Source organism: Melanotaenia boesemani, chromosome 9 (genome assembly GCF_017639745.1).
Source record: "Melanotaenia boesemani isolate fMelBoe1 chromosome 9, fMelBoe1.pri, whole genome shotgun sequence".
NCBI classification, from domain to species: Eukaryota; Metazoa; Chordata; class Actinopteri; order Atheriniformes; family Melanotaeniidae; genus Melanotaenia; species Melanotaenia boesemani.
In genome coordinates, this window is record NC_055690.1 from 7570069 (window position 1) to 7584346 (window position 14278).

Genomic DNA, 14278 nt, shown 5'->3' on the forward strand with positions numbered 1-14278 from the left:
AGACAAAAGTTTGAGATCCCTACTTCAGAGTTGTTCAGTAACCATAAACTTCCATTTTTTCTTCCTCACTTTTTTGCTTTAAGCAAATTTTTTGTCAAAACAATTTAGTTGTGTAATACTTGCTAGCCTCCAGCTGAGTTTCACTGTCCAAAATTAACACTAGAGTGTAACCTGGGGCGGCTGTAGGTCAGGAGGCAGAGCAGTCGTCTTCCAAGGCGGTTCGATTCCAGGCATCCACTGATTACATGTCGAAGTGTTCTTGGGCAAGCCCTACGTTGCCTCCCGATGTGCCTACCCCTATTGGGGTGTGAATGTGTGTGTGAATGGATGAATGTGATATGTAGTGTAAAGCGCTTTGAGTGGTCAAACTGACCGGAAAGGTGCTATATAAGTATAAGTCTATATACAATTTAACCTCGATAATTTGAACACTGGTTTATAATTACACAAAATCTATTTAAGCGTTAAGACATATCTAAAAATCACTGTTTTTCACTTTAAGTTATAGCCCCTCCTTCCTGGTTTCTTCTTGTTGGGACTCTCTGTTGCCAGAGAATAAACAGAGACTGTTTCTCCAAGAGTTCACGCTGTATCACAGTGGTTTTATAACCATCCCAACGCAGAAATTTACTGGTTACAAGAGCATAGTCTACACCAGGAGTGTCCAGCTCTAATGGTGTCCTGCAGATTTAGATGTTTCCCTGCTCCAACACACCTGATTAAAATTAAATGGTTCTCTTCAACAGCTTGTTGTCATGTTGACCCATTACTCTGATTCAGGTGTACTCCAGCAGGAAACATCTCAAACCTGCAGGACTTCAGGGCCGACTTTGGACACCCCTATACATATGGTAGACTTCATGTAAACACACACTGTTGCCATGCCGAGTTTCCTCTGTTTGGTCTGTGGGAATTACCAGAAGGGGAACAGCGATGGCTTAAGAATGTGGGGATTTTTGTTGTTTTGTTTGTATTTTTTGGGCCAAAGTGGCCTGACTGCTCTACTATTACTAAAGACTCAGGTGTGACTGCAGCTGCAACTGTGGAAAATGTTATTGCCATAAGCCTGTTTCCACCAGTGGGTGTGGTTAGGGACACATTGTTTTGCGTTTCCACACGCGAAAACTGGGAAGGGTAATATCCAACCCTTCATTTAAAAAAAAAAAAAAAAAATCATCAGTCGTAATTAACGTCCCACTCATATTTATTCATTTCTTTTTAAGTTATAAGAAAAAAGCTAAAATTTTTTAGAGCTGTCACATTATTAAAATTTTTGATCAGATTAATCACAGCTTTTAAAATAATCATGATTAATCACTATGTCGTTTGTTCGTGTTCATGGGGAGACATCATGTGTGTTTACATGTGTGTTCGGACTCGTGTACCTGGTTTTTAACTATTGTTGTCTTAACTGTGTTTGTTGGTGATAGAAATGGTTTTACTGAGCTGGTAGCTGAGATTCTGGACTTTCTGTGGATACCACACATGTTTATAGTTTATAGTATACCCCTTGACTCCTGGTAGCGGAGGGTGCAGGTGAAGCCAATACAGTCAAGCTAAGAATGCAGATTTAGAGAAATTATAGGCCATAAACCTGGATAATGAAGCAGTGAAGGTGCATGGATGGAAGTTATTGTGCATATTGTAAATATTTCTCTCTCCTCACCATCTAGAAGCTGTGAGATTCTAATCCTGCTTTCTGTCTGTTCACCTGATGCTGATATTCATCACATATTGTTCCTTCTGTGTTTAGAAGGAAGCAGCTTCACAGCTTTAAATCCATCCTGCTGACTTTTTACCTTTTAGTTAGTAAATCCAGAACATTTCATCCTTCTTTCTCATAAATATTTGATTTTATAAATTTATATGAAGAAATATTTTAACTGTTGCTGTTTAAAGAGAAAACTGCTGCTAAACCTGTTTATGTGTTTAATGCAGGAGTCTGCAGCCTTTCCAATCCAAAGAGCCATTTTTCCCTCAGCCAGCTAAATAAAACTCCTTTAGAGACGCAAATGTTACGAGACTTTTCAAAAAGATGTCTCCATCCTATCTTATGTCATTAACCATCTATCTTCAGGTCCTTACATAATCAACTAATCATCTGTTTTGCCCCTTCACCAGTGTGCTGGCCTACCAGCAACCAAATGCCAAGAAACTCCGTCGCATCACCCAGAAGGCTGAGCAGCTAGCAGCCAAAGGCGTGGTATCACAGAGGCAGAGACGGCTGCTGAACAGGCGGCCCATCAACAGGACGGTCAAGAAGGCCGAGACGGAGGCCAACAACAACCCAGACAGAGACTATTATGACATATGGGGACAAGAGGGTGAGTAGAGTGAATCTGTTTGTATGTATGTGTCTGCATGTCCATCCAGTGATGATCCCATCCTTGCGCTCCCAGTATTTCCTTCATGGGAATGTGAAGACCACCATGGAGCTCGGGTGCCTGTTGTGTAAACGGTCATCCGGGATCTGAGGATACACTAGTAACTATGTTTATTTATTCTTTAAAGATTTTTTTTAGGTGTAAATTTTAAAACATCAGTTTAAGTAAAAACAGCGTAGGAGAGCAAGAATTTGTCCCAATCCGCAGAAGTGAAGCTGTGAGCCGAAGCAGTCTTTGGACGTCATACTGGATGTTTTAATCAGACTTCTTGTGCTGTCAGAACCCACGACTTCTCTTTAAACCCAGACCACATCCACACAGACAAAACTATTTTGTTTTTTAAACAAAAGGCGAAGCTTTTTTCAGAAAGATGTGCGTCCACACAATTCCAGTAAAAACGCTGTAATTACGCCTGTAAATGGCGCTGCAGCACTGACAGAAATACACCATAAACTGGGAAGAAGACGTGGAGCATGCACAGATGAAAACTATGGGCAATAAAGAGGCAGGAGAAAAGGATGAAGGAGGTCTGCGTCTGTGCTCTCGCACGTCCACGGTTCTGGTTCTGGCACCAGTTCCATTCTTGAGTCTTAGACTCTCGGTACTTTCTGGCAAACTGGGCTTCATTCACACCAGTTTAACCTGGACCAAAGTGGGTAGACTTACGTCTGTGAAAGTAAACATCAGCAGCTTAGAGATTGTTCCTGAAAGTTGATGGTTATCAGGTTGTGTAATTTCCCAAAATAAACAATAGTCTGTCTTCAGATGACTGAGTGAATGCCATAAGATGTTAGGATGCCAACGCGAGCTGACGTAAATCAGAGTGGAGGCGGTGCTTGGTCGGCAACCGTGTCATTAATTCGTAAAAAAATAAGATGTGTCTATAGGCCTGTCACGATAACACATTTTGCTCTGCTATTAATTATCTCAGAAATTATTATTGTTGTTATTAAACGATAACATTGGGCAAAGCGATAATGTCATTTTGAGACAATTTTCAACTACTATAATGACAATGCTATAATAATACAAGGACACCCTTTCAAATATCAATAAACTTTCATTTGTAAAGAGCATTTTACACTGGAACTGGAAGAAATTTTAAATAAAACAAAAACAATAAATATAATGAACTCTTAGTCTCATTAACAATGAATAAAAAACAACCAAAAACAATAAGTATGAAAGATAATAAAGTCTCTGTTCTTAAACAAAACTGCCCTTCAAAAAATTTACTAAAAAAATTTTAAACATGGAGCTCAGACAGGGAAAACTGGTAAAACTGACAGTTAGTACCAAGGGAAAAAAAAAAAAAAAAATAGAAAAAAAATATACTGTGCATCGTTGCTGTTTGTGAAGCTGAAATATCTCCCGTTGTCACTGTGTGTCAGACTGATCTATGAGCAGTGAGTGAACCACGCTGCTGCAACACTGCTGCAACACTGCTGCAACACTGCTGCAACACTGCTGCAACGCTGCGCCTTTTTCACCCAAGGAATGCGACCCACTGGGAATCCTCCCGAACCCCTCGATTAGCCAGCATTGTTCTTGTTGTGTATTCCAGCAGGAGAAATCGGAGGTTTAGCGTGAGAAGCCACTCAAATGCGTGAGTCTCACGGCCAGTGCGTGAAAGTTGGCAGCCCTGTAAAACAAATGCTGCATACCGGCTCACACAGGTTAAGTGGTTCACCACGGTGGCTTTAAACCCCACACTGCAACTGTTACGCTCAGCACTGAAACTTAAGGAGCCGTCCCCACGATGCCGGATTGCAGTAAAACCGCCAAATTATTTTAGCAAACACCCTTTCAACCCCATGAAGCCAAGGATTAGCCTCCATGAAACCGACCATGTCTGAAGCCAGGTACCAAAGTGGATAGGTTAGAGTCAACTTGAGGATATGACATCAATGTAATGAACACACGCCGATACCCAATCCACCCTTCCTCAAGTTTTTTATGCTTTGTAGTCCAGCGTTTTTTGAAGAAGGTAGACTTCTTCATTGTCCAAAGAAATGTTTTTCCTTTGCTTCGCAGTGAATCCTCAGCTATCTTCTCTTCATTGCTTCTGATCTGAACTTCTTGCAACACGCAGTGAGCCTTTATCTGCGCATGCGTTGTTTTGCTCTAGCTTTGGAGTGTTACTCTTTAGCGCCCCCACAGCCTGTAGTATGTACTACAGCGGTGTCGTGGGGATGTTAAAGCCTTTCTCCTGGTTTTTTCCTAGGCTTGCTACTACTCACAGGCTGCGAATTTGTGAAACTTTGTCGGTGAAGGTACCGCTGCCTTTCATGCTGCAACATGCTGCTGTCAAGTATGACACGAAAGAGATCACTCCACAAGAAACGAGAGAATTCATTTAAGATACTCCATAGTGTCATACACAGTCCATGGTTAGAAGAACAGTAGTTTAGGACTGCAGAAACATCCAAACGATAAAGAACTGAAGCAGAGTAAGCTAAACTTGTCCCCGTGTGGTCTCAGTTGACTGTGTTTACTCAAACATGATGCTTTTTGCTCTGTGTAGTCTTCAAACAGAGGAGACACATTTCTGTACAGGTTAGTTTATTGTAGGTAAACTATGAATATGCAACATTTTTCTTAATTTTCTAAGTGAACACATTTTATGTAAATTATCTTGGAGAATAAACTCAAACTGAGATTTTATAACACAAGGCAACTGAGTACCATACCTATTAAAGAGTTTAGATCAGGTTGATAATAATACATTTATTTGAGAGCGGCTTTCTTAACACTCAGTGACACTGTACAAAGATTAAAAAAATACTAAAATGAAACGTCAATAGAAAATAAATAAATCAGTAGACGGAGCAGTATGTGTCAGATGAAATGAGCAGAAATGTGTTTTAAGCAGAAGTTGTCCTTTTATTATTATTCTTTAAGTGTGACTCCAAAACTGACGTATAAACAAAACACTGGATTTATTTTATTTGCTAATGTTGTAAAGGATTGTTACCATTAAAGTATACAGATTTTTTTAAGCCTATTTTTTTATGCAATTTAGTCAACTCATAGCTAACAACTCTGGAAGGCTGCTCTGATTTGATTCTTGTAGTTTATCTAGTTTGGGGGGAAAAGGGGACTTTTGCAGTAGATTGTATATTTTTTAAATTAGTAAGTGTAAAGCTTTTTTTATTTTTTTTAATGCAGTCAAAGACTCATCTGATCCCTGGTATCTTCAACAGACAGGCAAGAAGGTGTTTAAGGTGAGGGTAACCACAATATATATTTAATTAGAGTGATGTAGACATTTGTTTGTGGGTGTTGGAGTTGCACTGATGTGGAATTATTTCATCAGCGTCCAGAGACGATGAAACAGAAGCCGTCAGTGCTCCCAGCTGTGGAGGTGATTGCTCCTGGAGGATCCTACAATCCTGACTTCTTGTCCCACCAGGTAAGACAAACCTCTACGCCTGCAGAGGTGGTTACTGTGGTACCACGTTAAAATGTAAAGACATTGTCATCTTTGTAAATACCAGACTCTTAAGCAGTTGTAATAAAGTTGCTGTTTATGCCACAATGTCTAATAATGAAGCTAATTAAGGGAATGTTATTTCTGTGTGAACCCAGGCATTGCTTCAGGAGGCCCATGAGGTGGAAGTCAAGAGAGAGAAGCAAGAATCCAAAATAGAGAAACAGCTGGCTGTCAACAAAGAAGACACGGCTACAGAGGTGCAGACGACGAACCCAGTCTCGCATCACCTGTTGATTTTTGTCATGTTGTAACTATTATTTATGTGTTGTGTGGTTGAATTTTCAGGAGACAGTCCTCCGTGAGCAGGTAGAAGGCCTGGTAGAAGAAGAGATGGATGAAGAAGAGGAAGCTTCTAACGAGGATGATGACGAAGAGGCTGTGGCAGGCATTGCTGTGGCTGAGAAGAAGACTGAAAAACAGAGAAAAAGAGAAAAGGCAGAAAAGATTAAGGTATTTACATCACTGAAAACTCTCAAATCCCAAATTAATCGAGATCAGTGACTTTTAATCTTCCTGGCCCAAAAAGTTGCTTATTCATATTTTATATCAGGACCACTTTAAGCTTTGATTAATTTCAATTTATTTATTTAAGAACAGGGAACAGGCATAATAATTGGCATTTTCTTGTAAATATGCAAGATTAAAGCCCTTAGCTAACTTTCATCCTTGGTCCCTAGGCAGGCAGATGGACAGTAACATGCAATGACATAATACATGGATGACACATAATAACTAGAGCTGTCAAATTATTAATATTTTTAATCAGATTAATCACACATTAATCTGTTAACCAAGATCTGAGCAACTGTAGCAACCCTAGGTCTCCTGTTTAGCCTGTACAGTGGGCACATGGCACGATGGATGCTGCACTTCATTCACTTCTCTTATCCTGATGACCAGAGTTTTTGTTTTGTTGGTTTAGATTTGGCCTCACTGTTAAATGACTTTTTGAAGGCCCCACACACAGCTTCTTAGTCAAAACACTTTCAGTTTTCTTCACAATGTTTCTTTGGAAATGCTCTGACTTTCACTAATAAACTTGCATGTACATTTTCCTGTTGACTTTCCATCATTGCATTTAACAAAACATTGTAAGAGATCTCTCATCATTATTCAGGATTTTCTCTCAGCCACACTTCATTCTTGAACATGATGGTTCACATCTATCCCTCCACAAATGTGCATTACAATTACCATCTAAAGCACCGCTACCATTTCTCTTCTTTTTAAATCCCATTCCAGGAGCTGCAGCGGCTGGCCAGCAAGCAGCAGACTGTGCAGCAGCAGCAGCTCTTCCAGCTTCGCTCCATAAAAGCCTCCATCAAACAGCAGCAACAGAAGACCGGGGCCAAACAGATGGAACGCAAAGCCAAGCAGGAGGCCCAGAAAGCTCTGCCCAGACGTCTCGGCAAACTCAAGTATGCACTTAACTCTCTTTACACAAGCATGGATACTACTGTGATTTAGATATTAAATTTTGTGTTGTGAAAGTGAGCTAGGATGATATCATCAGGGCTGTTTGACAAAGGCGAAAAAGACATTGTATTACTGCTGCTTACAGGCTAATGAGGTCTCATGACAACAAACAGATTTTGATACAGTATGTTTAACAGTAGAAAAACCATTTAAGTGATGTTTAGAAAGTTTTCTGTTGGTAGGAACCAGCTCGGTAACTGAGCCCAAATGTTTTCAGTGCCCTTTAACTGTGACACCTTAACTGAGTTAAAGGAAAAAGTCTTGATCTTCATTGTAAATGTTTGCTTTTCTTCATTCCAGGTTCCTGGCTCCAGACCTGGAGGTGCAGTTGAGTGATGAGCTGCCTGGATCTCTGCGACAACTCAAGGTACTTGACTTTTGTTCACTTATATTTGTAATTTGTAGTTGCTCATCCACCTGGACCTCTTTCTGTGAGCCCACAATTCTTCTAAACCTGGCACAAAGAGTGAGGAAATTAGTGTTTGGTGGATTATTTCTTTTTTGTAGCAGTGGTTCTTGGCAATAAATCTTTTACTGTTGGGGGCTATTTATTCCCCCTTTATTTCCTGTGTAGATAGCTTCACATTTGTAAGGAAAATGTATTTGTGGGATAAACAGCAGAGGTGAGTAGAGGGTCCAGTCTTCTCAGCCAATACTAAACAGCTTTTTTCTGCTGTTGACTCTTGTTTGGTGTCTGTTAGATTGGATGATTGAAGTCTGAAGAAGCAAGACATATTGGCACTTGAACTATTTATTAACAAGCGAGGGGCTCAGTAGCATGTGGAAGAACCACACACAACCATAACAGCCCGGTACCTCCTCCTCATGTTGGACACCTGCTTGGTCACACTGCTGTGGGACGGCATCCCATTCTTCTACCAGCATTTGTCACAAGTCAGCCAGTGTTGGGCACACTGGGACCAACAGCTGTCAAAGCTGATCCCACAAGCCCTTAATGGTGTTGAGGTCAAGACTGGAGGCAGGTTATTTATCCTCCCCAGTCCCAAATTCTGGAGGTCGTCTCTGATAAACCCCGTCTTTGTGGGGGCGAATGTTGTCATCTTGGAGAATATAGTTTGTTTCTTGTTGTGGCTGTGTATGGTTTATCCACATTCTACTCATGCCCCTGTTTACTAAATTCTTATATTGCCAGTTGTCTTGTTTCTTCAGACTTCAATCATACAATCAAATAAACGACACCAAACAAGAGTTTAGAGCAATAAGTTGTCTGACATTAGCACAGAAGATTTGCTTTTTCTTGGGTGTTACCCACATATTCAACTCTGCTGCTCATCCTACAAATGCATTTTCCTCACAAATGTGACACCATTTAAAGGGGAAGCTTTCATATGGTATAAGATTTTATTGCAAAGAAGCATTGCTGCAACAAGGAAAAAAACACAGCAAACACAAGTTTGTGTCAAGTTTTTAGGAGTTTTGCTTTTTTTAAGTTGGCGTATCATCTTCAGAACAAAGTGTTCTGCTGAAGGTCATGTTTATAAATGAGAATTTTCTCAAATATTTTACATGGAAAAATTAATGGTAAAAAATGTTTTATTCTAAGCTTTATCCTGTACATTGATACAATTATGACCCACTTTCTTTATAGGAATCGTAAGTTTTTTTTGATGATTGTCGGTGGAAAATGTCCAGCTCCATTTTTAATCTAATGCTAAATAGGAATTCGATTTTTTATTTTCATGTGGATTTCTCTCTCTTTTTCTTGTAATGTCATGACTTTGCAGCCAGAGGGCAGCATCCTCAAGGACCGCTTCAAGAGCCTGCAGAAGAGGAACATCATCGAACCCAGAGAGAGAGCCAAGTAAGAGCCTCGACTTCACACTAACAGCCCAGTAACAGTAAGATATAGCTTCATAAGCTGTATGTTTATTAAAATAAATGTTTTCCCCTTGTTCTGTCTTTTAGGTTCAAGAGGAGACTCAAGTTGAAATACGTTGAGAAGAGGGCGTTTAGGGAGATCACATAATTGTAATGAAGTTAAATAAAACGTGGCAAACACCACTGTGTATGAGTGTTGTGTGTTTCCTCTTGAGGTAACCGTTTAGCAGTTTTTATACGACTTCTTTAAGTTAAATTTCTAGTTACTTTTGCACGTGTTATATAACATGAGCCCCAATGAGCATAAGGTTATCAAAGGGTTTTTAGTGTACAGCTGAGCCTGCTGAGGCCAAGTGTCACTGTGCCACTACTCTGCTCATACACGAGTGAAAAGTCACAGCTTAGGTTCATTACAGGGTCAGCAGCCACATTAAGTCCACTGCAGAGTTTGTTTGCTTTAATTCGGCTCTCAGTACATTCATCCATGAAGATTACTGCAGCCTCACAAACATGTAACACATACAGTAAATGCTAAATTTTAAAATAGGTGAAAACTTAAACCTTCAGATGTTAATATTACAGAAAAAGCCATTTCATTGAATATTTAAATCACGAGTGTGGCTTAAACTTGGTTGCTCTAGAAAAAAAAAACAGCAGCTGAGGTCTTCATTTACATTTAGATTTACTCAGTGTATGGCAGCATTAAATAAAGAGGCAACAGAAACTGCAAATATGTGTGAACTTTTTTCTTTTTTAATCTTTTAATTGTTATTTTTTAACCTGAGACAGATGGGCTTGAGGAAGTTGGCTTGTGATAACTGGTCTATCCTGCTGGCTTAAAACCATAATTGCCTTCAGTGTCCTGCTGGTCCCATGGTGCCTGGAGCTGCTCCAAAGCTTCTTATCCTTTAATCAGTATGAAAATATAATCTTTTACCTTCAGGGTCTTTAAACCCTCCCACCTATGTAGCTGTCTAAATGAGCTGATCTCTCACTTATCAGTGTTGACTATGTTCTGGATCCAATCCAGTTATGGTAGCTTAGCAACATTTTTCATCAATTACCTGCTGATAAATAAATCTGCTGACTCAGAGCTTCAGTTTGTCCCCAAGGAGCCCCATCCAGGACTTTTTACTGATTGGATTTACTGTATAATGTATTTAGGCACGTGATGGAGATGATTGCTTACAGTCGTCGGTTAGCAGTGCTTTGAGTCAAGTTTACAAATGTAGAAGCAAAGCTTTGCAGATGGATAATGCGTTCTCCATATGAGCCTATTAGTGGGCGGATTTTCTTTAAGAAGCATCTACACAGATTGAAACAATAAGGCTAATGACAAGGTTAGTTTTCAGACACACAGTCCTAAACCAGGATTACACTTTGTTGTGAGGGTGACATTAATCTCTGCACCTTTTAAGACAATTACCTACAAGTTGTCCCACTACTGAGCTCAAAGGCACAACTATTAGCCTACATAGATGAGGCTATCTGATGTTTTGCAGACAACACTCCCTTATCACAACCCTAATATTATCCTTAAATGAAACCATATCTAACATTGAAAAGTGACCAGATTTCTGAATAAAAAGGGACATTTACAGGTTGGCTTTTGATATTTATTATAATAATCTGGAAGCAATGAAACTGTTCATCATTAAGCTGCAAAACTAATGGATGCTAGGTAATAAATACCATTTATTAATGTTAGTTTTAACTAACTTTAAAGGAACCCAAATCTACAACATACAAGATTATTCCTTATAGCTGGCAGTGTGGTCTACTCAAGCTCCAGACCTCTTGGTCCACTGTTCGGCAGGTTTTGGATGTTTCCCTGCTTCAGCATACCTGACTCAAATTAATGGATCATTGTGCCGAACTTGACAAGCTGTTGGATCCATTTAATTTTAACCAGTTGTGCTGGAGCAGGGAACCATCTAAACCCTGCAAAATAGTGTTCCTTGAAGACAAAAGTTTGAGATCCCTACTTCAGAGTTGTTCAGTAACCATAAACTTCCATTTTTTCTTCCTCACTTTTTTGCTTTAAGCAAATTTTTTGTCAAAACAATTTAGTTGTGTAATACTTGCTAGCCTCCAGCTGAGTTTCACTGTCCAAAATTAACACTAGAGTGTAACCTGGGGCGGCTGTAGGTCAGGAGGCAGAGCAGTCGTCTTCCAAGGCGGTTCGATTCCAGGCATCCACTGATTACATGTCGAAGTGTTCTTGGGCAAGCCCTACGTTGCCTCCCGATGTGCCTACCCCTATTGGGGTGTGAATGTGTGTGTGAATGGATGAATGTGATATGTAGTGTAAAGCGCTTTGAGTGGTCAAACTGACCGGAAAGGTGCTATATAAGTATAAGTCTATATACAATTTAACCTCGATAATTTGAACACTGGTTTATAATTACACAAAATCTATTTAAGCGTTAAGACATATCTAAAAATCACTGTTTTTCACTTTAAGTTATAGCCCCTCCTTCCTGGTTTCTTCTTGTTGGGACTCTCTGTTGCCAGAGAATAAACAGAGACTGTTTCTCCAAGAGTTCACGCTGTATCACAGTGGTTTTATAACCATCCCAACGCAGAAATTTACTGGTTACAAGAGCATAGTCTACACCAGGAGTGTCCAGCTCTAATGGTGTCCTGCAGATTTAGATGTTTCCCTGCTCCAACACACCTGATTAAAATTAAATGGTTCTCTTCAACAGCTTGTTGTCATGTTGACCCATTACTCTGATTCAGGTGTACTCCAGCAGGAAACATCTCAAACCTGCAGGACTTCAGGGCCGACTTTGGACACCCCTATACAGAAGTGATAAACGTAGCTAATCAGTTTCTCATTATCTGTGTCTCTTGGTTACCTTGTGTTGTTAAAATTGATTAAATTTGACGAACAAGGAAAGAGATGGAGAGAGACCTTGCCAGGTGAAGTGCTCTACATTGCCAAGGAAGAAAATAAACCTTAGAGATCCGTATGCTGGACTGGATTACTGACCCTGATGCACCACTTCCAGTCACTTCCCCTCACTTTATAGACTACAAACGTTTGATATTAGTTACACTGCAGTGTTGCACTGAGCTCTGCACTGATGATCTGTGGCAGAATTCAATTCAGTTTTTAACCAATTATTTAACTTGTTTTAACATTTAAAAATCATTAAGTGTTATTTTATTGATTAATAGATTGCGGGTTTTATCAGTTAGTATGCTTAAAAAAATCCTAGCTGTCATTAGTTGTGTAGTTTAAGGCATTAGTTGTGTCAGCTTCATGTTTGACAACTATATCCATCTTCCGTGCAGCCTGTGGTTGAGAGGTCATTGTTATAGCAAACAACTGGCCCAAGACTAAATAAATAGATTTACAGAATAGAGATAAAAACATTAATAGAGCACAAACTGAACTCAAACAATAAATTCAATTAATAGTGACTCTTTAAAAATATAAGGCAGTTTTTTTTTTATAAAACTGTGCACACTAGTTTCTTTGAATTAATTCATCTTCATTGTGTGGTAACCCACTTTATCCTCTGAACCACTGTGAACAATAACACAACATCGTGGTGGTGTTCTTAACAGATATGTCACTTCCTCTGCAGCCTGCAAACAGTATCACGCTGTGAACTGAGCTTATCTGGACACACCCTGACTTTACTGTGGCTGCAATACCTCGAGGCACAGATAATATCCACAATGCATGTTTGACTTGTTTATATTCATACTGAAAGGCTAGCAGCTATAATAGAACAGAATAGAACTTTATTTTCATTGCAACTAGTGCAACGAAATTGCAAATAATAAGAAATATTATGGGTCTATAGTGATCCTATTTAAAAAATAAAGCCCTCAAAGTGTTTGTGAGTTTTGTTTTAAGGGTGTCCAGATATACTTATTTGAACCTGATGGCCTAGAGGAAGAGTCCGGGGATTAGTGGTGTCAAATGGATTTAGCCTCTGCATCATCAATAAAGTGTTTTAAAAAAATATTGAAAATATTCCAGTCATGGCTAAAGTGGTGCAACCAATAACAGTAAAGTATCATATTTTACAGAGCTTACTTTCACCTTACAAAGACGGCATGTCAGAGAAATATCTCTCCTCTTAGTTTCCTCTTTTGCTTAGTGACAGAGACAGATTGCAGCCAAGTTGTTTGGGTTTTCCTCCCCCTCTCTCTCCCCCCTGATTTTGCCTTCCGCTCCTCACGTGTGAGACACGGTGCTGCCAGATTGTCTTGGCATGGGGTAGGACGGATTACGTGTGTGTGCAGTCACTCATTACAGAATAGATTACTACTCCTCTGGTCTGAGGAGCTGGTGAGTGACGGAGGAAGCCACTAAGACATTTAGGTATGCTCCATACAGATGTCACCTAATAAATATGGATGTGATATTCTAAGCTTGTTTTCTGCAAAATCACATGCTTTTGCTTAGATATCCTCTGTTTTCCTTCCTTTTTTCCCTCCTCACCTGCAGGTACTGTAACTGGGCACACGCAGATGCACGCGAACACAATGAGCTTTGTGTTACAGGGTAATTGAGGTCGTAAACATCCCTTAATTGTCCAACTTAAGGTAATATTTACATATGCAAACATAGTAAAACAACCAGTCAGTGATTAAAATTTCACCGGAGAAGTAAATGCCATCACGTTCAGTAGCAAACATGTTAGAGAAAAACTCATTATTATTACCAGTAATAATTCACCTACGTGTAAAGTCCTTGGGTTTTCATATTGTTTAAATGAAATTGAATTCAACTGGAAGGATTTAAGGGAAAAATGATTTATTATGTTTCGGTCTGCGGGGTGAGTCTAAATCTATTCCTCTGTGTTCTTTGTTTCGGTCATGGATTGTCTCAATCTGCTAAATGCTCTGTTTTCACTGCAGTGTGCCATGTGCTGGTAGACGTATTATATAGTCTGAAAACAGCTATAGACTTTGAGAAGCTGTGAGGAGCTGCCCCGTTGGTGGCAGTGGTTGACTTACACTACCAGTCAGAAGTTTGGACACACTTTCCCATTAAATCTGATGGGTAAGTGTGTCCAAACTTTTGACTGTTAGTGTATAATAGGATATATGAAAGTAAAACACA

At 39.6% G+C, this 14278-nt stretch overlaps 1 protein-coding gene across 1 annotated transcript; it reads left to right on the plus strand.

Moving 5' to 3' along the window:
• Positions 1-2089: 2089 nt before the first annotated feature.
• On the plus strand, positions 2090-9375 carry LOC121646096 (ribosome biogenesis protein NOP53-like; the record flags this gene model as incomplete). Its single annotated transcript, XM_041994973.1, has 9 exons — positions 2090-2324; positions 5553-5608; positions 5701-5796; positions 5973-6074; positions 6163-6327; positions 7120-7295; positions 7654-7720; positions 9099-9175; positions 9280-9375. Coding segments are annotated over 9 exons (1035 nt in total), but the record flags the coding sequence as incomplete, so codon positions are not given.
• Positions 9376-14278: the final 4903 nt, after the last annotated feature.